Source organism: Perca fluviatilis, chromosome 16 (assembly GCF_010015445.1).
Source record: "Perca fluviatilis chromosome 16, GENO_Pfluv_1.0, whole genome shotgun sequence".
Taxonomy (NCBI): Eukaryota; Metazoa; Chordata; class Actinopteri; order Perciformes; family Percidae; genus Perca; species Perca fluviatilis.
The window spans coordinates 34423820-34440971 of record NC_053127.1 but is presented as its reverse complement, the minus strand read 5'-3'; the positions used below and the strand labels follow the sequence as shown (position 1 = coordinate 34440971).

Below are 17152 nucleotides of genomic sequence, written 5' to 3'. Positions count from 1 at the left end.
TGCCACCTCGGTCACATGTTAAAATGGTTACCGTGTGGCTGTTTCACAACGTTTAATACAGCACAGTCATGTTGTTTTGGAGTCATAAGCAATCGCCCTATTCCATCGTTTAGGTATAATAGCTTGTTCATACCAAGGCCAAATAAAATATTAGCGTCGCACCATGCGCCATTTGGTGTGAACACGTCTTATGGTACGTGTCCATATAAGCGTTGTTTTCACAGATGGGATCGCCCCACTTCCCAGCATTGCACGCTAGTGAGCTTGCCACCAGTTTCTCTTCACTGACCACTGACAAGCAAATAAACAGTTTACACCCTCCTACAACCACGATGGCTGCAGCTGATTGGACTAACCAGTCACGTGGGGCTGGCTGCTCCCGAATTACAAAACGTACCATAATGGCGGCTCATTTGGAATACAATCTCGTATTTATGAAAATAGTTCACCGAAACATGTTTCTGAAAACATTTTATGCAAGAAATGGGCTATGCAGTTGTGTATTAATTTCAGATCAACAAAGGTCAGTTTAAAAGATTTTTGTCAGCTTTTGAGAAGTGGCGAGCCGAGCCGGCCGCTCCTCATTTGCATAAAGTTGGCTGGATTCAACTTTATGCAAATAAGGAGCGGGCAACTCGACACCCCACTTCTCCAAAGTCACCGCGACGCTACCAGAATGCATTGCACGGCTGCTCCCATAGATATGAATGGGAAGCAGGGAAAATGGCGCTGACAATGGACACACACCATCAAGGGTGTGTTGGCTGGTCCATTAATAAACCAGTGCACACTTGCCTTCATTAGGATGTCTTGACACCCAATGAACCAAATCAATACGCAGTCTAATTCCACACACCTGTGTTAAAGATGAACCCAGTACGTACATGCAAACACATATTTTATTAGACAGCTCATTGACATCATATTGTTATTCATCCACACACATAGTTTGACACCCAGAGTACTAGTGTTTGAGACTTGTCCTCACCCAGAGTTTCCAGAACCTTATGCAGTTCAGCGTGGTGTCAGCGTGTCTCCGTGGTTAACAGCTGACATGGCTTTTTTTTTTGCTTGGCAGGGTGGAAAGGAAAGAGCGAGCACGTCTAAAGACTGTGAAGTTCAATGCCAAGCCAGGGTCATTTGATTCAAAAGGGGTAAGTACCTGTCTGAGGTCTGCAAAGTGGCACTTTATATTACCACAGTGATTTGACGATGTATGGTGTCGCTCAGATATAACTTCATCTTGAAATCTTCACAGTGACTGTATGGCTTCCTGTGTAACCAAACGTAGAGTAACTGCGTCATCATTTGCCTTGTCAGATGTTGGTTCTTGGTTCTCACTGCAGTTTGATGTCCCTGCCTTAGTCTTAGTTTAGTCTGACAAGTTAGATATATTTCACTGATAGATCAGCCAGTGTCCTCATGTGTATGTGTTTCTTCATCTACGCTTCCATCAAAGAAACCATTTTTCTAAAAATCACGCAATGACCAAAAACGACTAATTTCTAGTGTTAATGTATGCTTATTTATGACAGCTAAATGAGTCGGTGTCTGTTTAATACGGCCCCTGTAAAAGGAAAAAAAGCAATATAAGAGTTGGATTATCTGTTATTGATTTTGACCTGGAAATTGTCAAACTTTCTGCTCCAGTACATTTTATACTTAAGTTTTTAAGTTCATGTTTCACTTTTTACATATATTTCATGTATACAACTATATTAAAATACAAGTATATTTTATCAGCTTTTAAGTTAAAAACCACAAGCAGATGTAAACTGTTCACCTTCCAACACATCTACTGTATAAACAAGATGTTTAGTAAGTAACAAACATGAACTTTAGAGGCAAATGTCTGAAGTTTGTGCCTTTACTGCACTCGAGCATGAGACCACATGGAGCCCTCAGAACTGTAGCTGGGTGAATATTAGTCATCAGCAGCAGTGTTTTGTCTTCAAATGATAATGTAGACATTATATTCATTATTTGAAGCCTCATCCTCTTCCGTTCCATCTTTTCTTTCCATCACTGCATGTTTTTTTGTGTGCTGATGACAGTCTTTTCTATGTCCAAACCACAGTTATGTTACTCTCTCAAAGCATGATCTCAGTAACTCGTTTCACACCTTGCTTTTACTTTAAATGCCTCTGATGCAACTGTGGCACATCAAGAAGTACTCTGAGCTACAGTATCATTCCCAGTGGTGGAATGTAACTAAGTACATTTACTCCAGTACTGTACTTAAGTACTAATGTTGAGGTACTTGTACTTTACTTGAGTCTTTTCTTTTCATGCCACTTTCTACTTCTACTCCGCTACATTTCAGAGAGAAATATTGTACTTTTTACTCCACTACATTCATCTGTTACAGCTTTAGTTACTAGTTACTTTACACATTAAGATTTTCTGCACTCAAAACACATGTGGTTTATAAAATATGATGCTTTATTATAACTTAAACTACGCAAAAATATACAGGCCTACAAGTAGAGCTGAAATGATACGATGATTAAACACTTAGTTGGTTGACAGAACAGGATCGTTTCCAGTTTCTAAAATGTGAGGATTTTTCTGCATTGAGTACTTTTACTTTTAATACTTTAAGTACATTTGTGATGGATACATTTATATTATTTAGTTTTATTAGCTACCTAAATTAGCTACACTTAAATCACAAGATGATAAAACCAATCTCATGCCTTTATTTACAGTAAGTCAATCTTTGCTTAGGAGGAGAAAAGTATCTATTCAGATATTGTATATCAAATTCTTTAGGGATGCATATAACGGTTATTTTCACTTTCATCTTTTATTTTAATTAATTCTTCAGTTCATAATTTGTCAGCTACATCAGCTCCTTTTGTCAGATCAGAAGTCCAAAACCCAATGTTATTACATTTTCAATTATATAAATCATAGAAAAGCAGCAATTCCTCACATTTTAGCAGCTGGCACCAGCATGTCTTTTATCGAAATTGCTGGTGATTATTGTTTTGTTTCAGCTTTAAAATGATTTTCTTACTGGAAATAGAACACATCGTCATTATAATGAGGGTGTTAAACAACTGTAACCTACTTGGATCAAAAATGTACATTTTATTAGTCCCAGTATTAGAGTGAAACCAATCTGGGAGGAACAGATATTCAGTTTTCACCGTGAGAACTTCTTGACGTCCCACTTTCTGCAAGCAGTTGTTTTGTGTGCATGAACGTGACAGATACACCTGTTTGCTCCCATGCTTTCTCTCCCTTCACAGTCATTCTATGACAAACGTAAAAAGAATTTCATCTTCACACGAAAGTTCCCATTCTACAAGAACAAAGAGGGTGAGCAGGATGGCAGTGATTCAGACCGTAAGTAAGCCCACAGACACACGTGTACTTCCATGCGGAGAGTCAGTGTAGCTTGTAGGGCTGGTAGGGGACACACAGGTGGACTTCAGGGATAGACTCTTCAAGGAGGCCTTTCAAGCTTCCTCTCATCATCATTTCCTGTCGTCTTTGTTTTCTTTCTCTTTGTGTTGGACCCCAGTCAGAGACGTTCTGGCTCAGATGCTGATCAGTCAGCAGGAGAGAAGCCAAGTCAATGCTGTTCATTTTCCCTGGTACACGTCCCCATATGGTGATATTGTACGACCCAGTTTCCCTTCAGAGATAATTGAGGCTCAGTTTCAACCAGGCTACATGTTAGCATGTGACTGGCCCCCCCTGCTGGCTGTTTAGTGTCTGGACAGAGGCAGATCTGTGGGTCTGCACCTCCTTCCTGTCACTGCCTCCGACCTTTTGCTTACGTTGCGGCTGTCCTTCCTCCTCTCTTTCTTCTGTTCTGGCTCTCTTTGGACGGCCAATAGGACATCCTGGGGATAGGTGATGATGGGTATGGGACAAAGACATTCAGTAAGTTGGTCCAGGAATGATTCCTCATCTCTGTTTCCTACGACCCCCCCACAGGAAGGCCCCCTGGTCACGTGTCCTGTTTGAACGTGTTCCTCTTGCCTGCACTGTTGCATGCTGCATTTGTTGGATTAGTGTTGCTTCTCAGTTTGCGGTGTAACATCAGCAGGTTCACTAAAATCAAGATGTGGAAGGCATTTAGGGTTTTGTCTCCTCTGTTGGGTCTGTTTTATGGTAAAGGTGCTACTTCCCAAGTCAAATAGCTTGTCACAAGGGCTGACATAAAGGCTTACAAAATATTGTTTTAAATATAATAATCACAAGAAATAAATGTTCTTATGGATTTTTTTCTTTTTTGTGAACCAGGATTGATCTTTTGACTCAGACATTAATTTACATCTAGTCGGAAGAGGATAAGATGATTTGTTTTATTATTATTATTATTATTATTATTATTATTATAATGAATACACTTAAAAGTGGCTGATTGAAGTTAGATTTTCTCCCAGCTTTATATAGTATAACAACCTGTCCGTCTGTGTTATTTTCAATTTCAATTCAATTTTTGTTTATAGTATCAAATCATAACAAGAGTTATCTCAAGACACTGTACAGATAGAGTAGGTCTAGACCACACTCTATAATTTACAAAGACCCAACAATTTCAATGAGAAAGCATTTTTATTTTTTATTGACAGTGGTGAGGAAAAACTTCCTTTTAGGCAGAAACCTCAGACAGTTGTGTATGGTATTAAGTCATGTCCATTTCTACTCTTGTATATATGGCTGACCCATGGTCCCAAACATTGTGTGTGTCGCCACGGTCGCACTAAATGATTGCTCTTGGGGAATTATTGGAATTGTTGGGTGAATTAAATTATAGAGTGTGGTCTAGACCTACTCTATCTGTAAAGTGTCTTGAGATAACTCCTGTTATGATTTGATACTATAAATAAAATTGAATTGAATGGTGTATGTCTGGGTGAAGCAGCACTGTTACTGCAGGCCAGCTGCAGGATTATTGTGTACTGGAGCCTCCCAAACCTATACTGGCATGCTGAGCAGACTTAACATTTCTTTTATAATTGTACCCCTTACTGACGCCTTTCTTAAAATGTTGATAATGTTTCATGCATGTTTGCATGACTCTGGCATAAACAACTAAAGTGTTTTTGTCTTTGCATGTGAGCATGTTTGTTTGAAGCCGAGTTTCGGAGCACGTCACAATAACGTCTGTTGGTTTTTTAAGTTATTTGTAATGTGTTAAGTAAACGTCTCAGTCATTTGGGATACAGGCTTATACTGTCATATTGATTTCAGTAAACAGATTCATTTGGAATCAGGAGCCCTTACCCACTAATCAGGGTTATTTTTCTTGTGCAGGTTAAATACTTTAAACATTTTTTGTTTTTTTATTTTGTTGTGTTTGATGCAGTGAGAAAATGTTTTTTTACAAGGGCATTTCAAATAACCTAATATTTCTCATTGAAAGCATATGAACTGCAATTAACAATATCATGAGTGGAGGTAGAGCATTGCATTTATCCAACAAAAACTCAAATGATTTGCTAAATGCATGTACGTGAAGTTACAAACACATCAGGTAACCGTTTAAATCACCAGCCAGGTGTCTTTAAATATGAAGTTTTATGCCATATTGTATCAAGTTTCCTGAGCTCCTGAATGTATTCAGTTGGGAAGCTGGAGAAGTGGGAGATACTCAAAATATCAAAGCGAATTCATTTAAAAGTTTATAATTCTTTGGTTCTATTTGAAATGACAGATTATTATGTGAATAATTTACTTAGCAAGAGCTGTATAGATGTGTTTTGTATGTCACCAGGGCCACAAGTCGACTTGTATATACTGTAGATCATCAGTAGGACAGACCAAAACTAACAGTGACATGTTCTGTGACATATGCTGCCTTGCTTGTGGCTTTTGGCCAAATATGGCATGTTGTTGTCAGTAATGAGTATTTGTTTAAAGATATAATAACATGTTGTACTATGTAACCCCCCACCCCCCTCCCCTCCCCTCCACCCAGGGAGTCAAGAGGATGTGATTCTCTCATATGAACCTGTGATGCGGCAAGAAAGTAAGTTGTCACTTCTTTAAATGTGTCATCAAAGCTGGCCCTCAACATGTGAACCACAGTGTGTTAATCCGCTGCTCACTGTCATCACGGTTTCAACCAGTTATTCCAGCAAAATGCATTGTAGTTTGGGGGCATGGCTCTGCTCATGTGATGCTCTGGAACAGATCTGTTCATATGAAGTGTTTATTTTGAGAGAGAGGCTGTGACATACTTGATTATATGGAAATGACTACAAGGCTGCATTTAGTGAAGACAACGAAAATGAAAAGAGCATATCTGAATCAACATTATCCTTAATAATGTTAGGATATAAATATAGTATATAAATATAGTATTAGTTGTGTCACTTTGTTAGACAGATGTAGTGTATATCTGATTTTCCAGCAACTACACCACTTCAGTGAAAGATAAGAATTACAACCTCACATTAGGAATTTGAATGCTCTCACAGCACCATGGCAACTGTTGCCAGCTGTCAAATACTGTAGCACAGTGTTACCCAGAAGACATCAGCAGAGGAGAGTTCGTGCGATTGTCATCGTCATGTTACGGTTACTTTCATGCGTAACAAACAGTCATTGTTGCTCAGGTGTTGTCTATTAAAGCAATGTTCAGGAAATGCAGTCAGTCTTTGTTTTTTCCTTCCAGTTAATTATGCCAGACCCATCATAATCCTGGGACCGATGAAGGACAGAATCAATGATGATCTGATATCAGAATTCCCAGACAAGTTTGGCTCTTGTGTGCCACGTAAGTAGTTAATGGGAATAGAGCAGTGAAACAAAAATATGTGAAATTAAAGCTTGTGTTCATGCTATTACATCATGTAGCATGGCACGATGTGATACTCACAATGAGTAGAAATGGTGAAATCATTGTCTGATGTGTTAACCTGCTCCTTCATGGCCATGATCGTATCTGCTGTGATGTCAGCGTGATGTCACCCACTCATCCCATCAGTGTTGTACTGCATATTTCACTTTGAATCACTGAGGGCTTTTGGCCTACGGAAGATTTAAAATGCCGAAATAAAACAAATCATTTTCATGGTGACATGAATTTTCCATGCCACATTCAAATCAAATCGAAAAAGCTCCCTTGCACCTCTTTATTAAAACTAATGACAGCTATAGTTGCACCTAAAGCCATTCTGTCCAAAAATTATTAAGGAGTGCCAGATTTGATAATGGGAAGATGCTCAGGGGCCAACGGTCCCTTCTGACATTTTTTTTAACAATAAAAGTTATCTACAAATGCACTGATCTATTACAATTTTTATTTTCATTGTCACAGTCATCTTCTTCTTTTAAATGGCAACATCAACTAAAAAAAATAATTCTGCCTTACTTTTACATCTGTAGTCCGATAACCGAACATACTGTATGGAATACCTTCAACTTGAAGTTGATAAATATCTTAACCTCATGTTTATTTTAAACATGACTTATTATGCGTAATGCAAAGTTTGTTATCATTTAAGCTTACAACATATGCCTCTTGCTCTTGTCTTTCACAAACCGAGGCTGCGGTCCATATGAAATGTGGCCGCAGGCCGTGATTGGCCCCCGGGCCAGACTTTGGACATGCCTGATCTAAAGAGTGAAACAGGTGTAAACTACCAATGTGTCCACAGATATAGGCCTCTCATTTCACAGTGTGTGTCACTGTTTATTAGCTACAATCATAAGTTACTTTAGAAACATTTAAAAAATATATTGTTATCCAATCAGATATGTCAGATAAGTCCTGACATGGATGTTATATTAATATTACAAGGCTTTAAATAAACGATAAAGTCCACTAGTGCTGCTTTTTTTCCAGTGTTTCGGGGTGGATGTGTTATAAATATATTGGAAAATTGAAGAAAAATATAAAATCTCCTGCCAACTCCATGCAATATGGATATGGATAATTAGGTATAATCAACACGACATTTCACATTAGGCTTTTTGAATCAGAATGAATAAGCCAACTATGAAATGAGATTTTTAGACAGTGTAGTGGACACGTTTTCTCATTCTCAGCTGATGGATGGAGTGTTTCTCCTCAGATTTCAGTTAGCAGCTGGAGGCTCTCAAAGGTGAACCGAAATTTGACAGATAAACTGTTAAACTGTGAGGTTTGGTGATTTCAGAAGCTGAAGCCCACACGGATCATTATTAGTAATCAGACCAACCTTTTCAGTCTCATTACCGCCAGCTTTCACACACACACACACACACACACACACACACACACACACACACACACACACACACACACACAGACATTTTTGAACGCCACTTATTTATCGCTGGAACCTTTTTCTCTTACACCATGAATTGGATTGTACTGTTTTTGGTTGTGGTTGTGGATGTAAATGTTTTTTTTAAATGTTTTGTAAGAGAAAGCAGCTAATGAAACTACATGTAACGCTGCCATACTGTAGTATCAGCTTAAGATACTGCTTAAGTACTGATTTGTGTGTGTGTGTGTGTGTGTGTGTGTGTGTGTGTGTGTGTGTGTGTGTGTGTGTGTGTGTGTGTGTGTGTGTGTGTGTGTGTGTGTGTGTGTGATCCCAGTTCAAACATGTAACTCCATTTTGACTCATCCTAACAAAACACCTCACTCCTCTCTGCATGTGATGTGTCCTTCATAAGCCAAAGCAGTTTTTGTTTTGCATGTTTTGATTTACTCATCTCTTTTATTTCAATGTACCTTTCAAACCATATAAAGCTGCTAACAGTTCAGGGCACCAAGGTAAGTGAGTGGATACGCTGAGTTCATTCTTCCATCCATCCTTTGTTTAGAAAGTGAGTCTTGAACTAATTTCTCCCCCTAAATACCTACACTCCTTTTATCCTTTAGGAATCACTGTCTGTGTAGAATAATGGTCACTGGTGTTATTTATTTGTTTCATCAGATAATAGTGCACTTTCTACCTTTGCAGAACAATTCATTATCAGCTTTATTCTTCTCTTTAAAGATATCCAGTGAAATTTGCTCAAACTTTTCTAGCACATTGTATGTTAACACTGTACAATATTTGCCAAAGCTCTAAGAACATTACAGTTTTTGTAGCAGATAAGTGGATAATCCACCCCCTTGTCTTCTAACTACATGTATTATGTAGTTAAAGGTGCAATATGTAATACTGACAACTAGTGTTTAAAATATTTACTGCAGTCCAAATTCAAAATACTGGAGAGAGTCATCTCCCCCGCCCCTCCTCCCTTTGACTCGAAGTTCACGGAGGTTGCCAGGCTCAGACCGCAGCATCCACAACAATGTTGCGAGACGCTAATCTCACATAGTCAGACATTACTCCACAGCACAGCGGAGTAGCTAACGTTAGATGCTAATCTCACATGGTCAGACATTACTCCACAGCACAGCGGAGTAGCTAACGTTAGATGCTAGTCTCACATGGTCAGACATTACTCCACAGCACAGCGGAGTAGCTAACGTTAGATGCTAGTCTCACATGGTCAGACATTACTCCACAGCACAGCGGAGTAGCTAACGTTAGATGCTGGCAATGTTGACAGTCATAAAAGCCTGTGCTCACGCAGAGCTCTGTACCCAACTGACAGGCACAATTTCTTGGTTTAAAATTACTCACCGTGGGCGCCCGGGTAGCACACCTGGTAGAGCGCACGCCCATATATAGAGGTTTACTCCTCGACGCAGTGTCCATGGGTTCGACTCCGACCTGCGGCCCTTTGCTGCATATCATTCCCCCTCTCTCTCCCCTTTCATGTCTTCAGCTGTCCTATAAAAATAAAGGCCTAAAATGCCCAAAAAGTAATCTAGAAAAAATATATATATATATTACTCACCGTTGGTTGGCTACAGCCACTAAACAGGCTAAACGGTTGATTTTCCCAAGTTAAATTGCATATTTCCATTATGAGGAAGTCAAACTTGCAGTTTCTGTCACGAGTCTTTCACGGTGGTTGTAAACAGCCGTGGCCCCCTTGCCTGGTCCTCCGGTAACGTTAGCTAACATTAGCCGTTATCGCGTGTTAGCGGCGTTAGCCAGCACCAGTCGGCATCACGTCACTGGCTGTGTGTCTCAATTGTTTTTGCGAGTAACTAACTTGAGTACTCTATATAATTTAATGTGAGTAGACGAATGTTGAAATGACATAAAATGTCGTTTAATAAAGTGTAGTTTAATAACTCTGGATTCGGCTACTAGTGAATGTTAAAAATGTTAAAAACGTGACATTTTAAACAAGGACCCTTTAAGTGTTCGGGCTGGTAAGTTGATGTACCCCAAGAAAAATGATCCAATAAAATATAGAAGTTTCTGTCGCCATGCAAAGTCCATGGGAAAAGTATTTCTGGGCCAGAGGGGTGCAATTCCACCGTTATCCGCTAAGCCCGTGGTTGCTTTAAGACATGACTCTGTTCCTGGGGGCTTGGTTTTTACAGGTATATCTGGCAACCCGGCCTGGCTGTCAAACTGGGCAGTTGATAACACACAGGCCAAGACACAAACAGAAATTCCGTAACGGAAAGGAAATTTCAAAAGGAGAAAATACTGGCATTTGCATTGTTGTCAGAAAAGATAGTATTTCAACTTAGCATGTTTCCTTCATAGCTGTTGACGCATTGGGGTCATTTTTGGATTTAATACAGTAAATATATTACATGTTGCACCTTTAAAGAAGTAACAAAGTAAAAAAAAAAAAAGGATGAAAAGAATAATGTCCTGTTTTCCCATTTGCTCACTTGAGTGGATATCTTTAAAGGTAAATGTGTACCACAGTTGTTTTTTGTGGATTCAGCCATAAACAACTGACCAAACTCTAGTTGCCAAAAGATCAGGATCGATTTGTCACAGCACAGAGCTGACTGACTTAATCATTAGAACAATTGAATAAAGTCAATTCAAGTTTCATTTACTGTATATACTGCAGCACGTTTCATACATGGGGCAACACATACGTAAAGTACAATATAATCACAGTACAATACACACATGCAGTGCATATCAATATGCATGTCAACAGGTGTTAAAAAGAATCAGTGCCAAATATACAAATCTCAAATATCAAACACACACAGTAGGAACTATTCATAGATTGTAGTAAAATGAAAGTTTTTTTAACCTGCTTTTTTTAACAGTGCAGGGCCTCTCTCAGGTCCTCTGAGAGGCGTTCCATCTACTTACAGGAGGCAGCCTCTCCTGCTTTAGGCTGCATCTACACTGCTACGCTTTGATTTAAAATCAAATACATTTTGTTAAGTTTACGTCTGGCGTCCACACTACTCCAGCGTTTCTAATAAATCCCTGCTCTTACTTTTCACCATTGTTCTTTTTCCAAAGTATTTTCTGTATTTTAAACTTCTACATGTGTGATATTCAAACGCAGAGTAAAGTCAGACAATCTGCTTCCTGTTTATACCGTCGCACGTGCCCAGGGTGTGTGACTGGTCATGTGATATGTGATGTCAGACGTGTTAATCTGGACGGGGATTAGTTCTACTATTGAAACTAAAACTCTTGTGTGGAAGTAGTAGTGTGGATGTAGCCTTGCAGTGAGTACGAGGGATGGTTAAAAGACCAGTGCCTGTGTCCTGTGTTCATATCTGCATATATAGAGCATTGCTATGTGCTTTATAGACTTGAAAGAGATCTCAAAGGAAGTGTCTTGTCTTGTCTTGTTGTTACATAATAGTTACTAAGTTATAAATGTCCTCCTTGCACCAAAGATACTACTCGGCCCAAGAGGGACTACGAGGTGGATGGGCGAGACTACCACTATGTGATGTCCAGAGAGCAGATGGAGAAGGACATCCAAGAGCACAAGTTCATTGAGGCGGGACAGTACAATGATAATCTGTATGGAACGAGTGTCCAGTCTGTGAAATATGTGGCTGAAGGGGTGAGACTCTTTTCCTATTTATAAAAGCTGCACCACATGCAGGGACAATTCCAAGTTCAGAGCTTTAGGGGTGCCTGGCACCCTTTCAACGTAACTTTTTAACATCATTTTAGACCACCATGGTAGGGGAAACACTGAATTACGTATGTAACCAGAAAGAGTTTTTTAATGCTGATCCACAGGGCCATTACTACAAAGGTGAGGGGGTTGTACGAAAGAAATCGGATATGTAGCCATAGAAAAGCAGACATTCCCAAAATGCAGTATCTATAACCTTTGAAAATTAGAGATTTATGCAGTTTTGACTAATAGCTGATAAGCACTATTTTCTGAAATTGGCTCAGAATGATCTCGGCATCCAGATTCTCTGTTTAGTTTGGCGATGCTGTGATATTCCTAGAGCAGAACTCCTTAGCTCACAATAGATTAACACAGACTTTTTTTTCTGCAATTTTTTTTAGGGGTGCCAGGGTCAAGTTTAGGGGTGCTTCAGCTCCCATAAAAAAAGGGCTAAAATCGCCCACATGTAAGCAAGTGCACTACATGTAAATGTCCAAATGCCAAGGTTCAGTTCTTGTAGTATTTATTTACAGCTCATGTTGATCAACCTGGCTGCTCTGTGATATCTATACCAAAGGAAAGAAGAAAAGATCTAATATCTTTCTCTGAACTTTTACTTGATGCTGTTTAGGACATAGTTTAGATTTACAATATATGAGATTTATTTTAAGATTTAAGCATGTTTGCATAGTGCAGCTTTGATTTTAGAAGTTGAGAGTGTTGAGTGTGTGTGGTTTGTAAAGTCCTGCCTCTGTCTCAGGGTAAACACTGCATTCTGGATGTGTCTGGAAATGCCATCAAACGACTACAAGTAGCACAACTCTATCCCATCGCCATCTTCATCAAACCTAAGTCTATCGATTCATTAATGTGAGTATTCATTTTGTCTTTTACTAAACCGCTCATATGTTTCTCTTTAATAATACTCCTACTAGCCTGCTGTACATTTAGTTTTATATTACTAAAGGACTCTATGGAATTTCGCAAGTATTTGCTTTAAGTCCTCCTATTCATATTCATTCTTATAAATAAGCATGTAATACATTGCTTATAGCATACTATAATGTAGCTGTAAGCAGATATAAGTGTTTATTAATGTATTTGTTGTGGACACCAATGACTGGAGGCTGCTGTAGAAACGTATAATACATTATATTTAATATAGTGAAACACTGTTGTAATAATGTCAAATATGTCTTTTTAGGAGATGTTATAATTGTGGAAATAATGTACATTAATAAACACTTACACACAATGTCCTGATATCTGCTTACAACTACATCATAGCATGTTATAAGCCATTAAATGTCTGTATTCTGCTTATAAATCTAAATAGGGGGACTTAATGTGTCACAACCGTGGCTCTTGGGCCATGACAAATGTGGGAGACACACCATTTCAACTGTTAAACTAAGCTACTGAAAAGCTACTTGATTTAGAAAACAGCAACACTATTGAGAAGTAATTTAACTAGTAATGCTACTGCTCAACACTGCTTGCTATACTAGTTGGATTTAGTGGGTATACTGTACTTTTTTGTTATATATATATATATATATATATATATATATATATATATATATATATATATATATATATATATATATATATATATATTGCAGTAATATATATATAATATTTTGGCCAGAATCTGCCTTTGGGTGGGGGTGGCATATCATAGTGGGGGTCTGGGTGTCAACAACTTAATTTCCTGTATTCGGATACACTTTTATACCACCATTTACGGTGGAAATACCTTTATTTAGCATATGTGAAGAAGAAAAACACAGATGCTAATTCAAAATATATCAAAATTATAATGGAAAGTATGTTGTTGCCCAAAAAGATGCTAGAATGAATAGCTGTGGACGTGGGGAGGGGCCCATAGAGAATGCCTTTCTACACGGCCCAGAATTTTGTGCTACGCCCCTGCATAGAATACACCACTGGATTTAGTGCAGTGATGCCGTGGTCACAGGTTGCCAGCTACTTTTTAATTTGACAGAAAGTGTCATAGTGTCAAATGCCGGTTCAAACTGTTAGCGTAAAGTTAAACCGGTTTAGCCTGGTACACCGAACCGGTCTGGTGAAACCGGAAATGGACCCAACTCTAGACACAGAATCATGTGTGTGGGATGTTTTGTGTCCTTTGCCCCTGCACAGGGACATGAATAAGAGACTGACAGAGGAACAAGCCAGGAAGACGTTTGACAGAGCTTTGAAGCTGGAGCAGGAGTTTGGTGAATTCTTCACAGGTATGATATTGATAAAAGCACAAATACAAAAGAAGCCATTTATAGTCAGCTTGTCCCTCACTGTTCAACACTCCTCAAACTCAGTATATAAGCACACAAGGCCAGCTGGGTGATCGATTATTTAAAGACTCTCCTTCCAACTCACCACAGACCAGCAGTAAGGAAGCAGTGCTCACATGGCTCAGATGCCAAAAATATCAGGATTATTGTAGAGATTCATCCAGGCTGGCAGACTGGATGTGTCAGTGTTTAAGCTAAGCTAATGTTTAAGCTAACTTCTTCAATTATTAAGGTAACGCCAGTTTGTTAGATAATAAATAGAAGTGCATGGGAGGATTTGAACTTACAGTGATTCTAAAAAGATGTTTGTGAAGATTTCAGCATTTGTAAAATGTATTAGCGTTATGATCCTGCATTTCTTAACTTTCACTTTTATTAAAATTATCCAATATAAAGATAATAAAAGGGATAGTTCAGATCTTTAGAAGTGTGGTTGTATGAGCTACTTCTCCATAGTCAGTGTTAGCTACAGTAGAAGGCAGTTTGGAGAAGCAGACAGGAGTACAGACACAGAAGCCAAGCAATGTCCTGCTGTGGACCCGCGCAGCAGCTAAACCTATTTCAGACACCTAAAACAAAATCCATATCAGTTTAAGTGTATGCTATATTTAGAATATTTTCACTATGGATAAGTACCTCATACATCCCCACTTCAAAATATCCAAACACTCCCTTTAATATTGCCTTTTGACATCTTAAAGGACAACTCCGGCACAAAATGAATCTAGGGGTTAATAATACATGTGTACCGAGTCGACCGTTCTCTGGGATATGTTTTCATGCTAATCGAATGTGACCAGTTTTAGCGCAAACCGCTAATTAGCTTATAACGCTAGTTGTCGGGGCACGGGTAAAGTAAAAAGAAATCGCTATTTCTATACAATAACAAGGCTCAAAATAGCACCACACTTCCACGGTAGCATAATGAGGGTCCCTACATGTAAACACAAGCATTGAGAACTTAAGTGTACAGACAGTTTATTAAAAACATAGTTTATAAAGACAGTACCGTTCACGTATACAGGTGGGCGCCATCTTGGGAAAACAGTCATGACCAGTTGAACGCCGAACGCCGTGCTTGAGCTATGCTACTGGTTACTGGTTGCACGGCGTTCGTCGTTCGACTGGTCATGACTGTCTTCCCAAGATGGCACCCGCCTGTATACGGTACTGTCTTTATAAACTCTTTTTAATAAACTACTAGCGTTATAAGCTAATTAGCGGTTTGCGATAAAACTGGTCACATTGGATTAGCATGAAAACATATCCCAGAGAACGGTCGACTCGGTACACATGTATTATTAACCCCTAGGTTCATTTTGCGCCGGAGTTGTCCTTTAAATCCAACTCTGCCACTGTCTGTCTGTCTTTCACTGACTCAGTCAAATTGAATTGTGGAATCATTGCATGTATATAACTATAATAAGCTCATGTTAAAGCCCCTGTGTGTCATTTGTTATGTGATGATAGTATATTTCAATGGCATTCAATGTTTTTTTTGTCCAAACTTCAGACAACCCGGCGGTGCTAATTAGTGTTAGGCATGGGGCAGCGGGTCCACAGGGTCTATTGGAAACATTTGACAGCTGTGACTGTATGATTTAAATGTTGTATGCAAAGTTCCACAGTTCATAAAGAGTTCCCTTTGCTTTGCAGCGCTGGTTCAAGGAGACACCTTAGAGGACATTTATAACAACTGCAAAGAGGTGATAGAGGAACATTCAGGACCCTATATCTGGATCCCCTCAAAGGAGAAACTATAATAACTCATCACCCTGGGAGGGAGTCTGGACTGCTAGAAACTAGTAATAAGTTGTAACATATGATAACTGTATGGCGATGAATAGTCTCTCTCATAAATAACTATTGTGTATATGTTTCATTTTTTTTTTTTTCACTTTTGTTTGGTTATTGCCTCATTTTTCACTCAACATGAATGTTCCTGAATGTATTCCACAAAGTGTTAGGACATGTTTGTATATTTTATTTATTTTTTTTTTTTATTTGAACAAAAAGGAAAAGAAATGTAATGAAAACTAAATAAATATGGGGTTATGTGTCTACATCGGCACTGTGTGGAATTTCAAACAGGAAACTGGAGGAGGCATATGCAGTGCAGATTTCGTTGCTTCGCTAACATAGGAAGGAAAGTAGGAATTGTAGGAAAAAAACAACTGTGACACCCTTCACACTGCAACAACTAGCAAATAATCATCTGAAGTTTAATGTTTTGTCTGATTTTGCATCTATGCATCCCCTGAACACAGCTTTGCTTTCTGTTTGTTTACATCGTCATTTCTTCCTTGAATTGCTGTATTTATTTCTCTGACATGACATTGAAGATATGTGAGGAAAATGTTTTAGTCACTGTAGACTTTCATGTTTTTTTATGATTATTATTTAAACGTAGACTCATCCAGCTGTTGCATTGACAATGATTGAAGGGAGAAAGCTGGTATTTCTATTTTTTGCTACTTAAATTGCTAGGGGGCACACAAGCACAGAGTTATTTATTATTGGAAATATAACTTTGATTAAAAGGTCATTTACAGAGAATATTTTATTTGAATGATGTAGTATGTTGTGACTGTGTTAGGATGGATGGGAATATTATGGTGGAATAGATATTTGATGTTTTACTTTTGTAGATCTGGAATGGAACAGGTGATCAAATAATTCTTTTTAATATCAAAACACATTGTTGTGCTTTGAAACTGATAGCAGGGCAGTGAAGAATAGGAAGATGAAAAAAGGGAGTTTTTCAACTTTACTTTGAAGAGGACACTGATGATTCAGATTGTTCAGCTTGCTCTCAGGCAGGCTGTTCCTGAGTCTTAATGATAATAATGATTGGATTTATATCTTGGAAATAACTGCCGCACAGTCTCCGCTGCTCCTTTGGTGTGTCCCTGTTG

The 17152-nt window shown here is 38.7% G+C and overlaps 1 protein-coding gene across 35 annotated transcripts in view; it reads left to right on the top strand.

Annotated features, from left to right (window-relative positions):
• dlg2 (discs, large homolog 2 (Drosophila)) overlaps window positions 1-16795 on the top strand; it is a 245639-nt gene extending 228844 nt beyond the window's left edge. For 27 of the 35 annotated variants that reach the window (XM_039778367.1, XM_039778361.1, XM_039778359.1 and 24 more), the window contains 9 exons: window positions 1079-1154; window positions 3255-3351; window positions 5939-5989; window positions 6638-6739; window positions 8705-8728; window positions 11690-11862; window positions 12683-12792; window positions 14086-14177; window positions 15894-16795. In XM_039778367.1, coding sequence (XP_039634301.1) covers window positions 1079-1154; window positions 3255-3351; window positions 5939-5989; window positions 6638-6739; window positions 8705-8728; window positions 11690-11862; window positions 12683-12792; window positions 14086-14177; window positions 15894-16000 — 832 coding nt within the window. In that variant the 3' untranslated portion in view covers window positions 16001-16795. Of the gene's footprint in view, window positions 1-1078; window positions 1155-3254; window positions 3352-3848; window positions 3895-5938; window positions 5990-6637; window positions 6740-8704; window positions 8729-11689; window positions 11863-12682; window positions 12793-14085; window positions 14178-15893 lie in introns of those variants that run through there. The other 8 variants (XM_039778356.1, XM_039778360.1, XM_039778375.1 and 5 more) reach the window with 4 other exon arrangements.
• The last annotated feature ends 357 nt before the right edge of the window (window positions 16796-17152 follow it).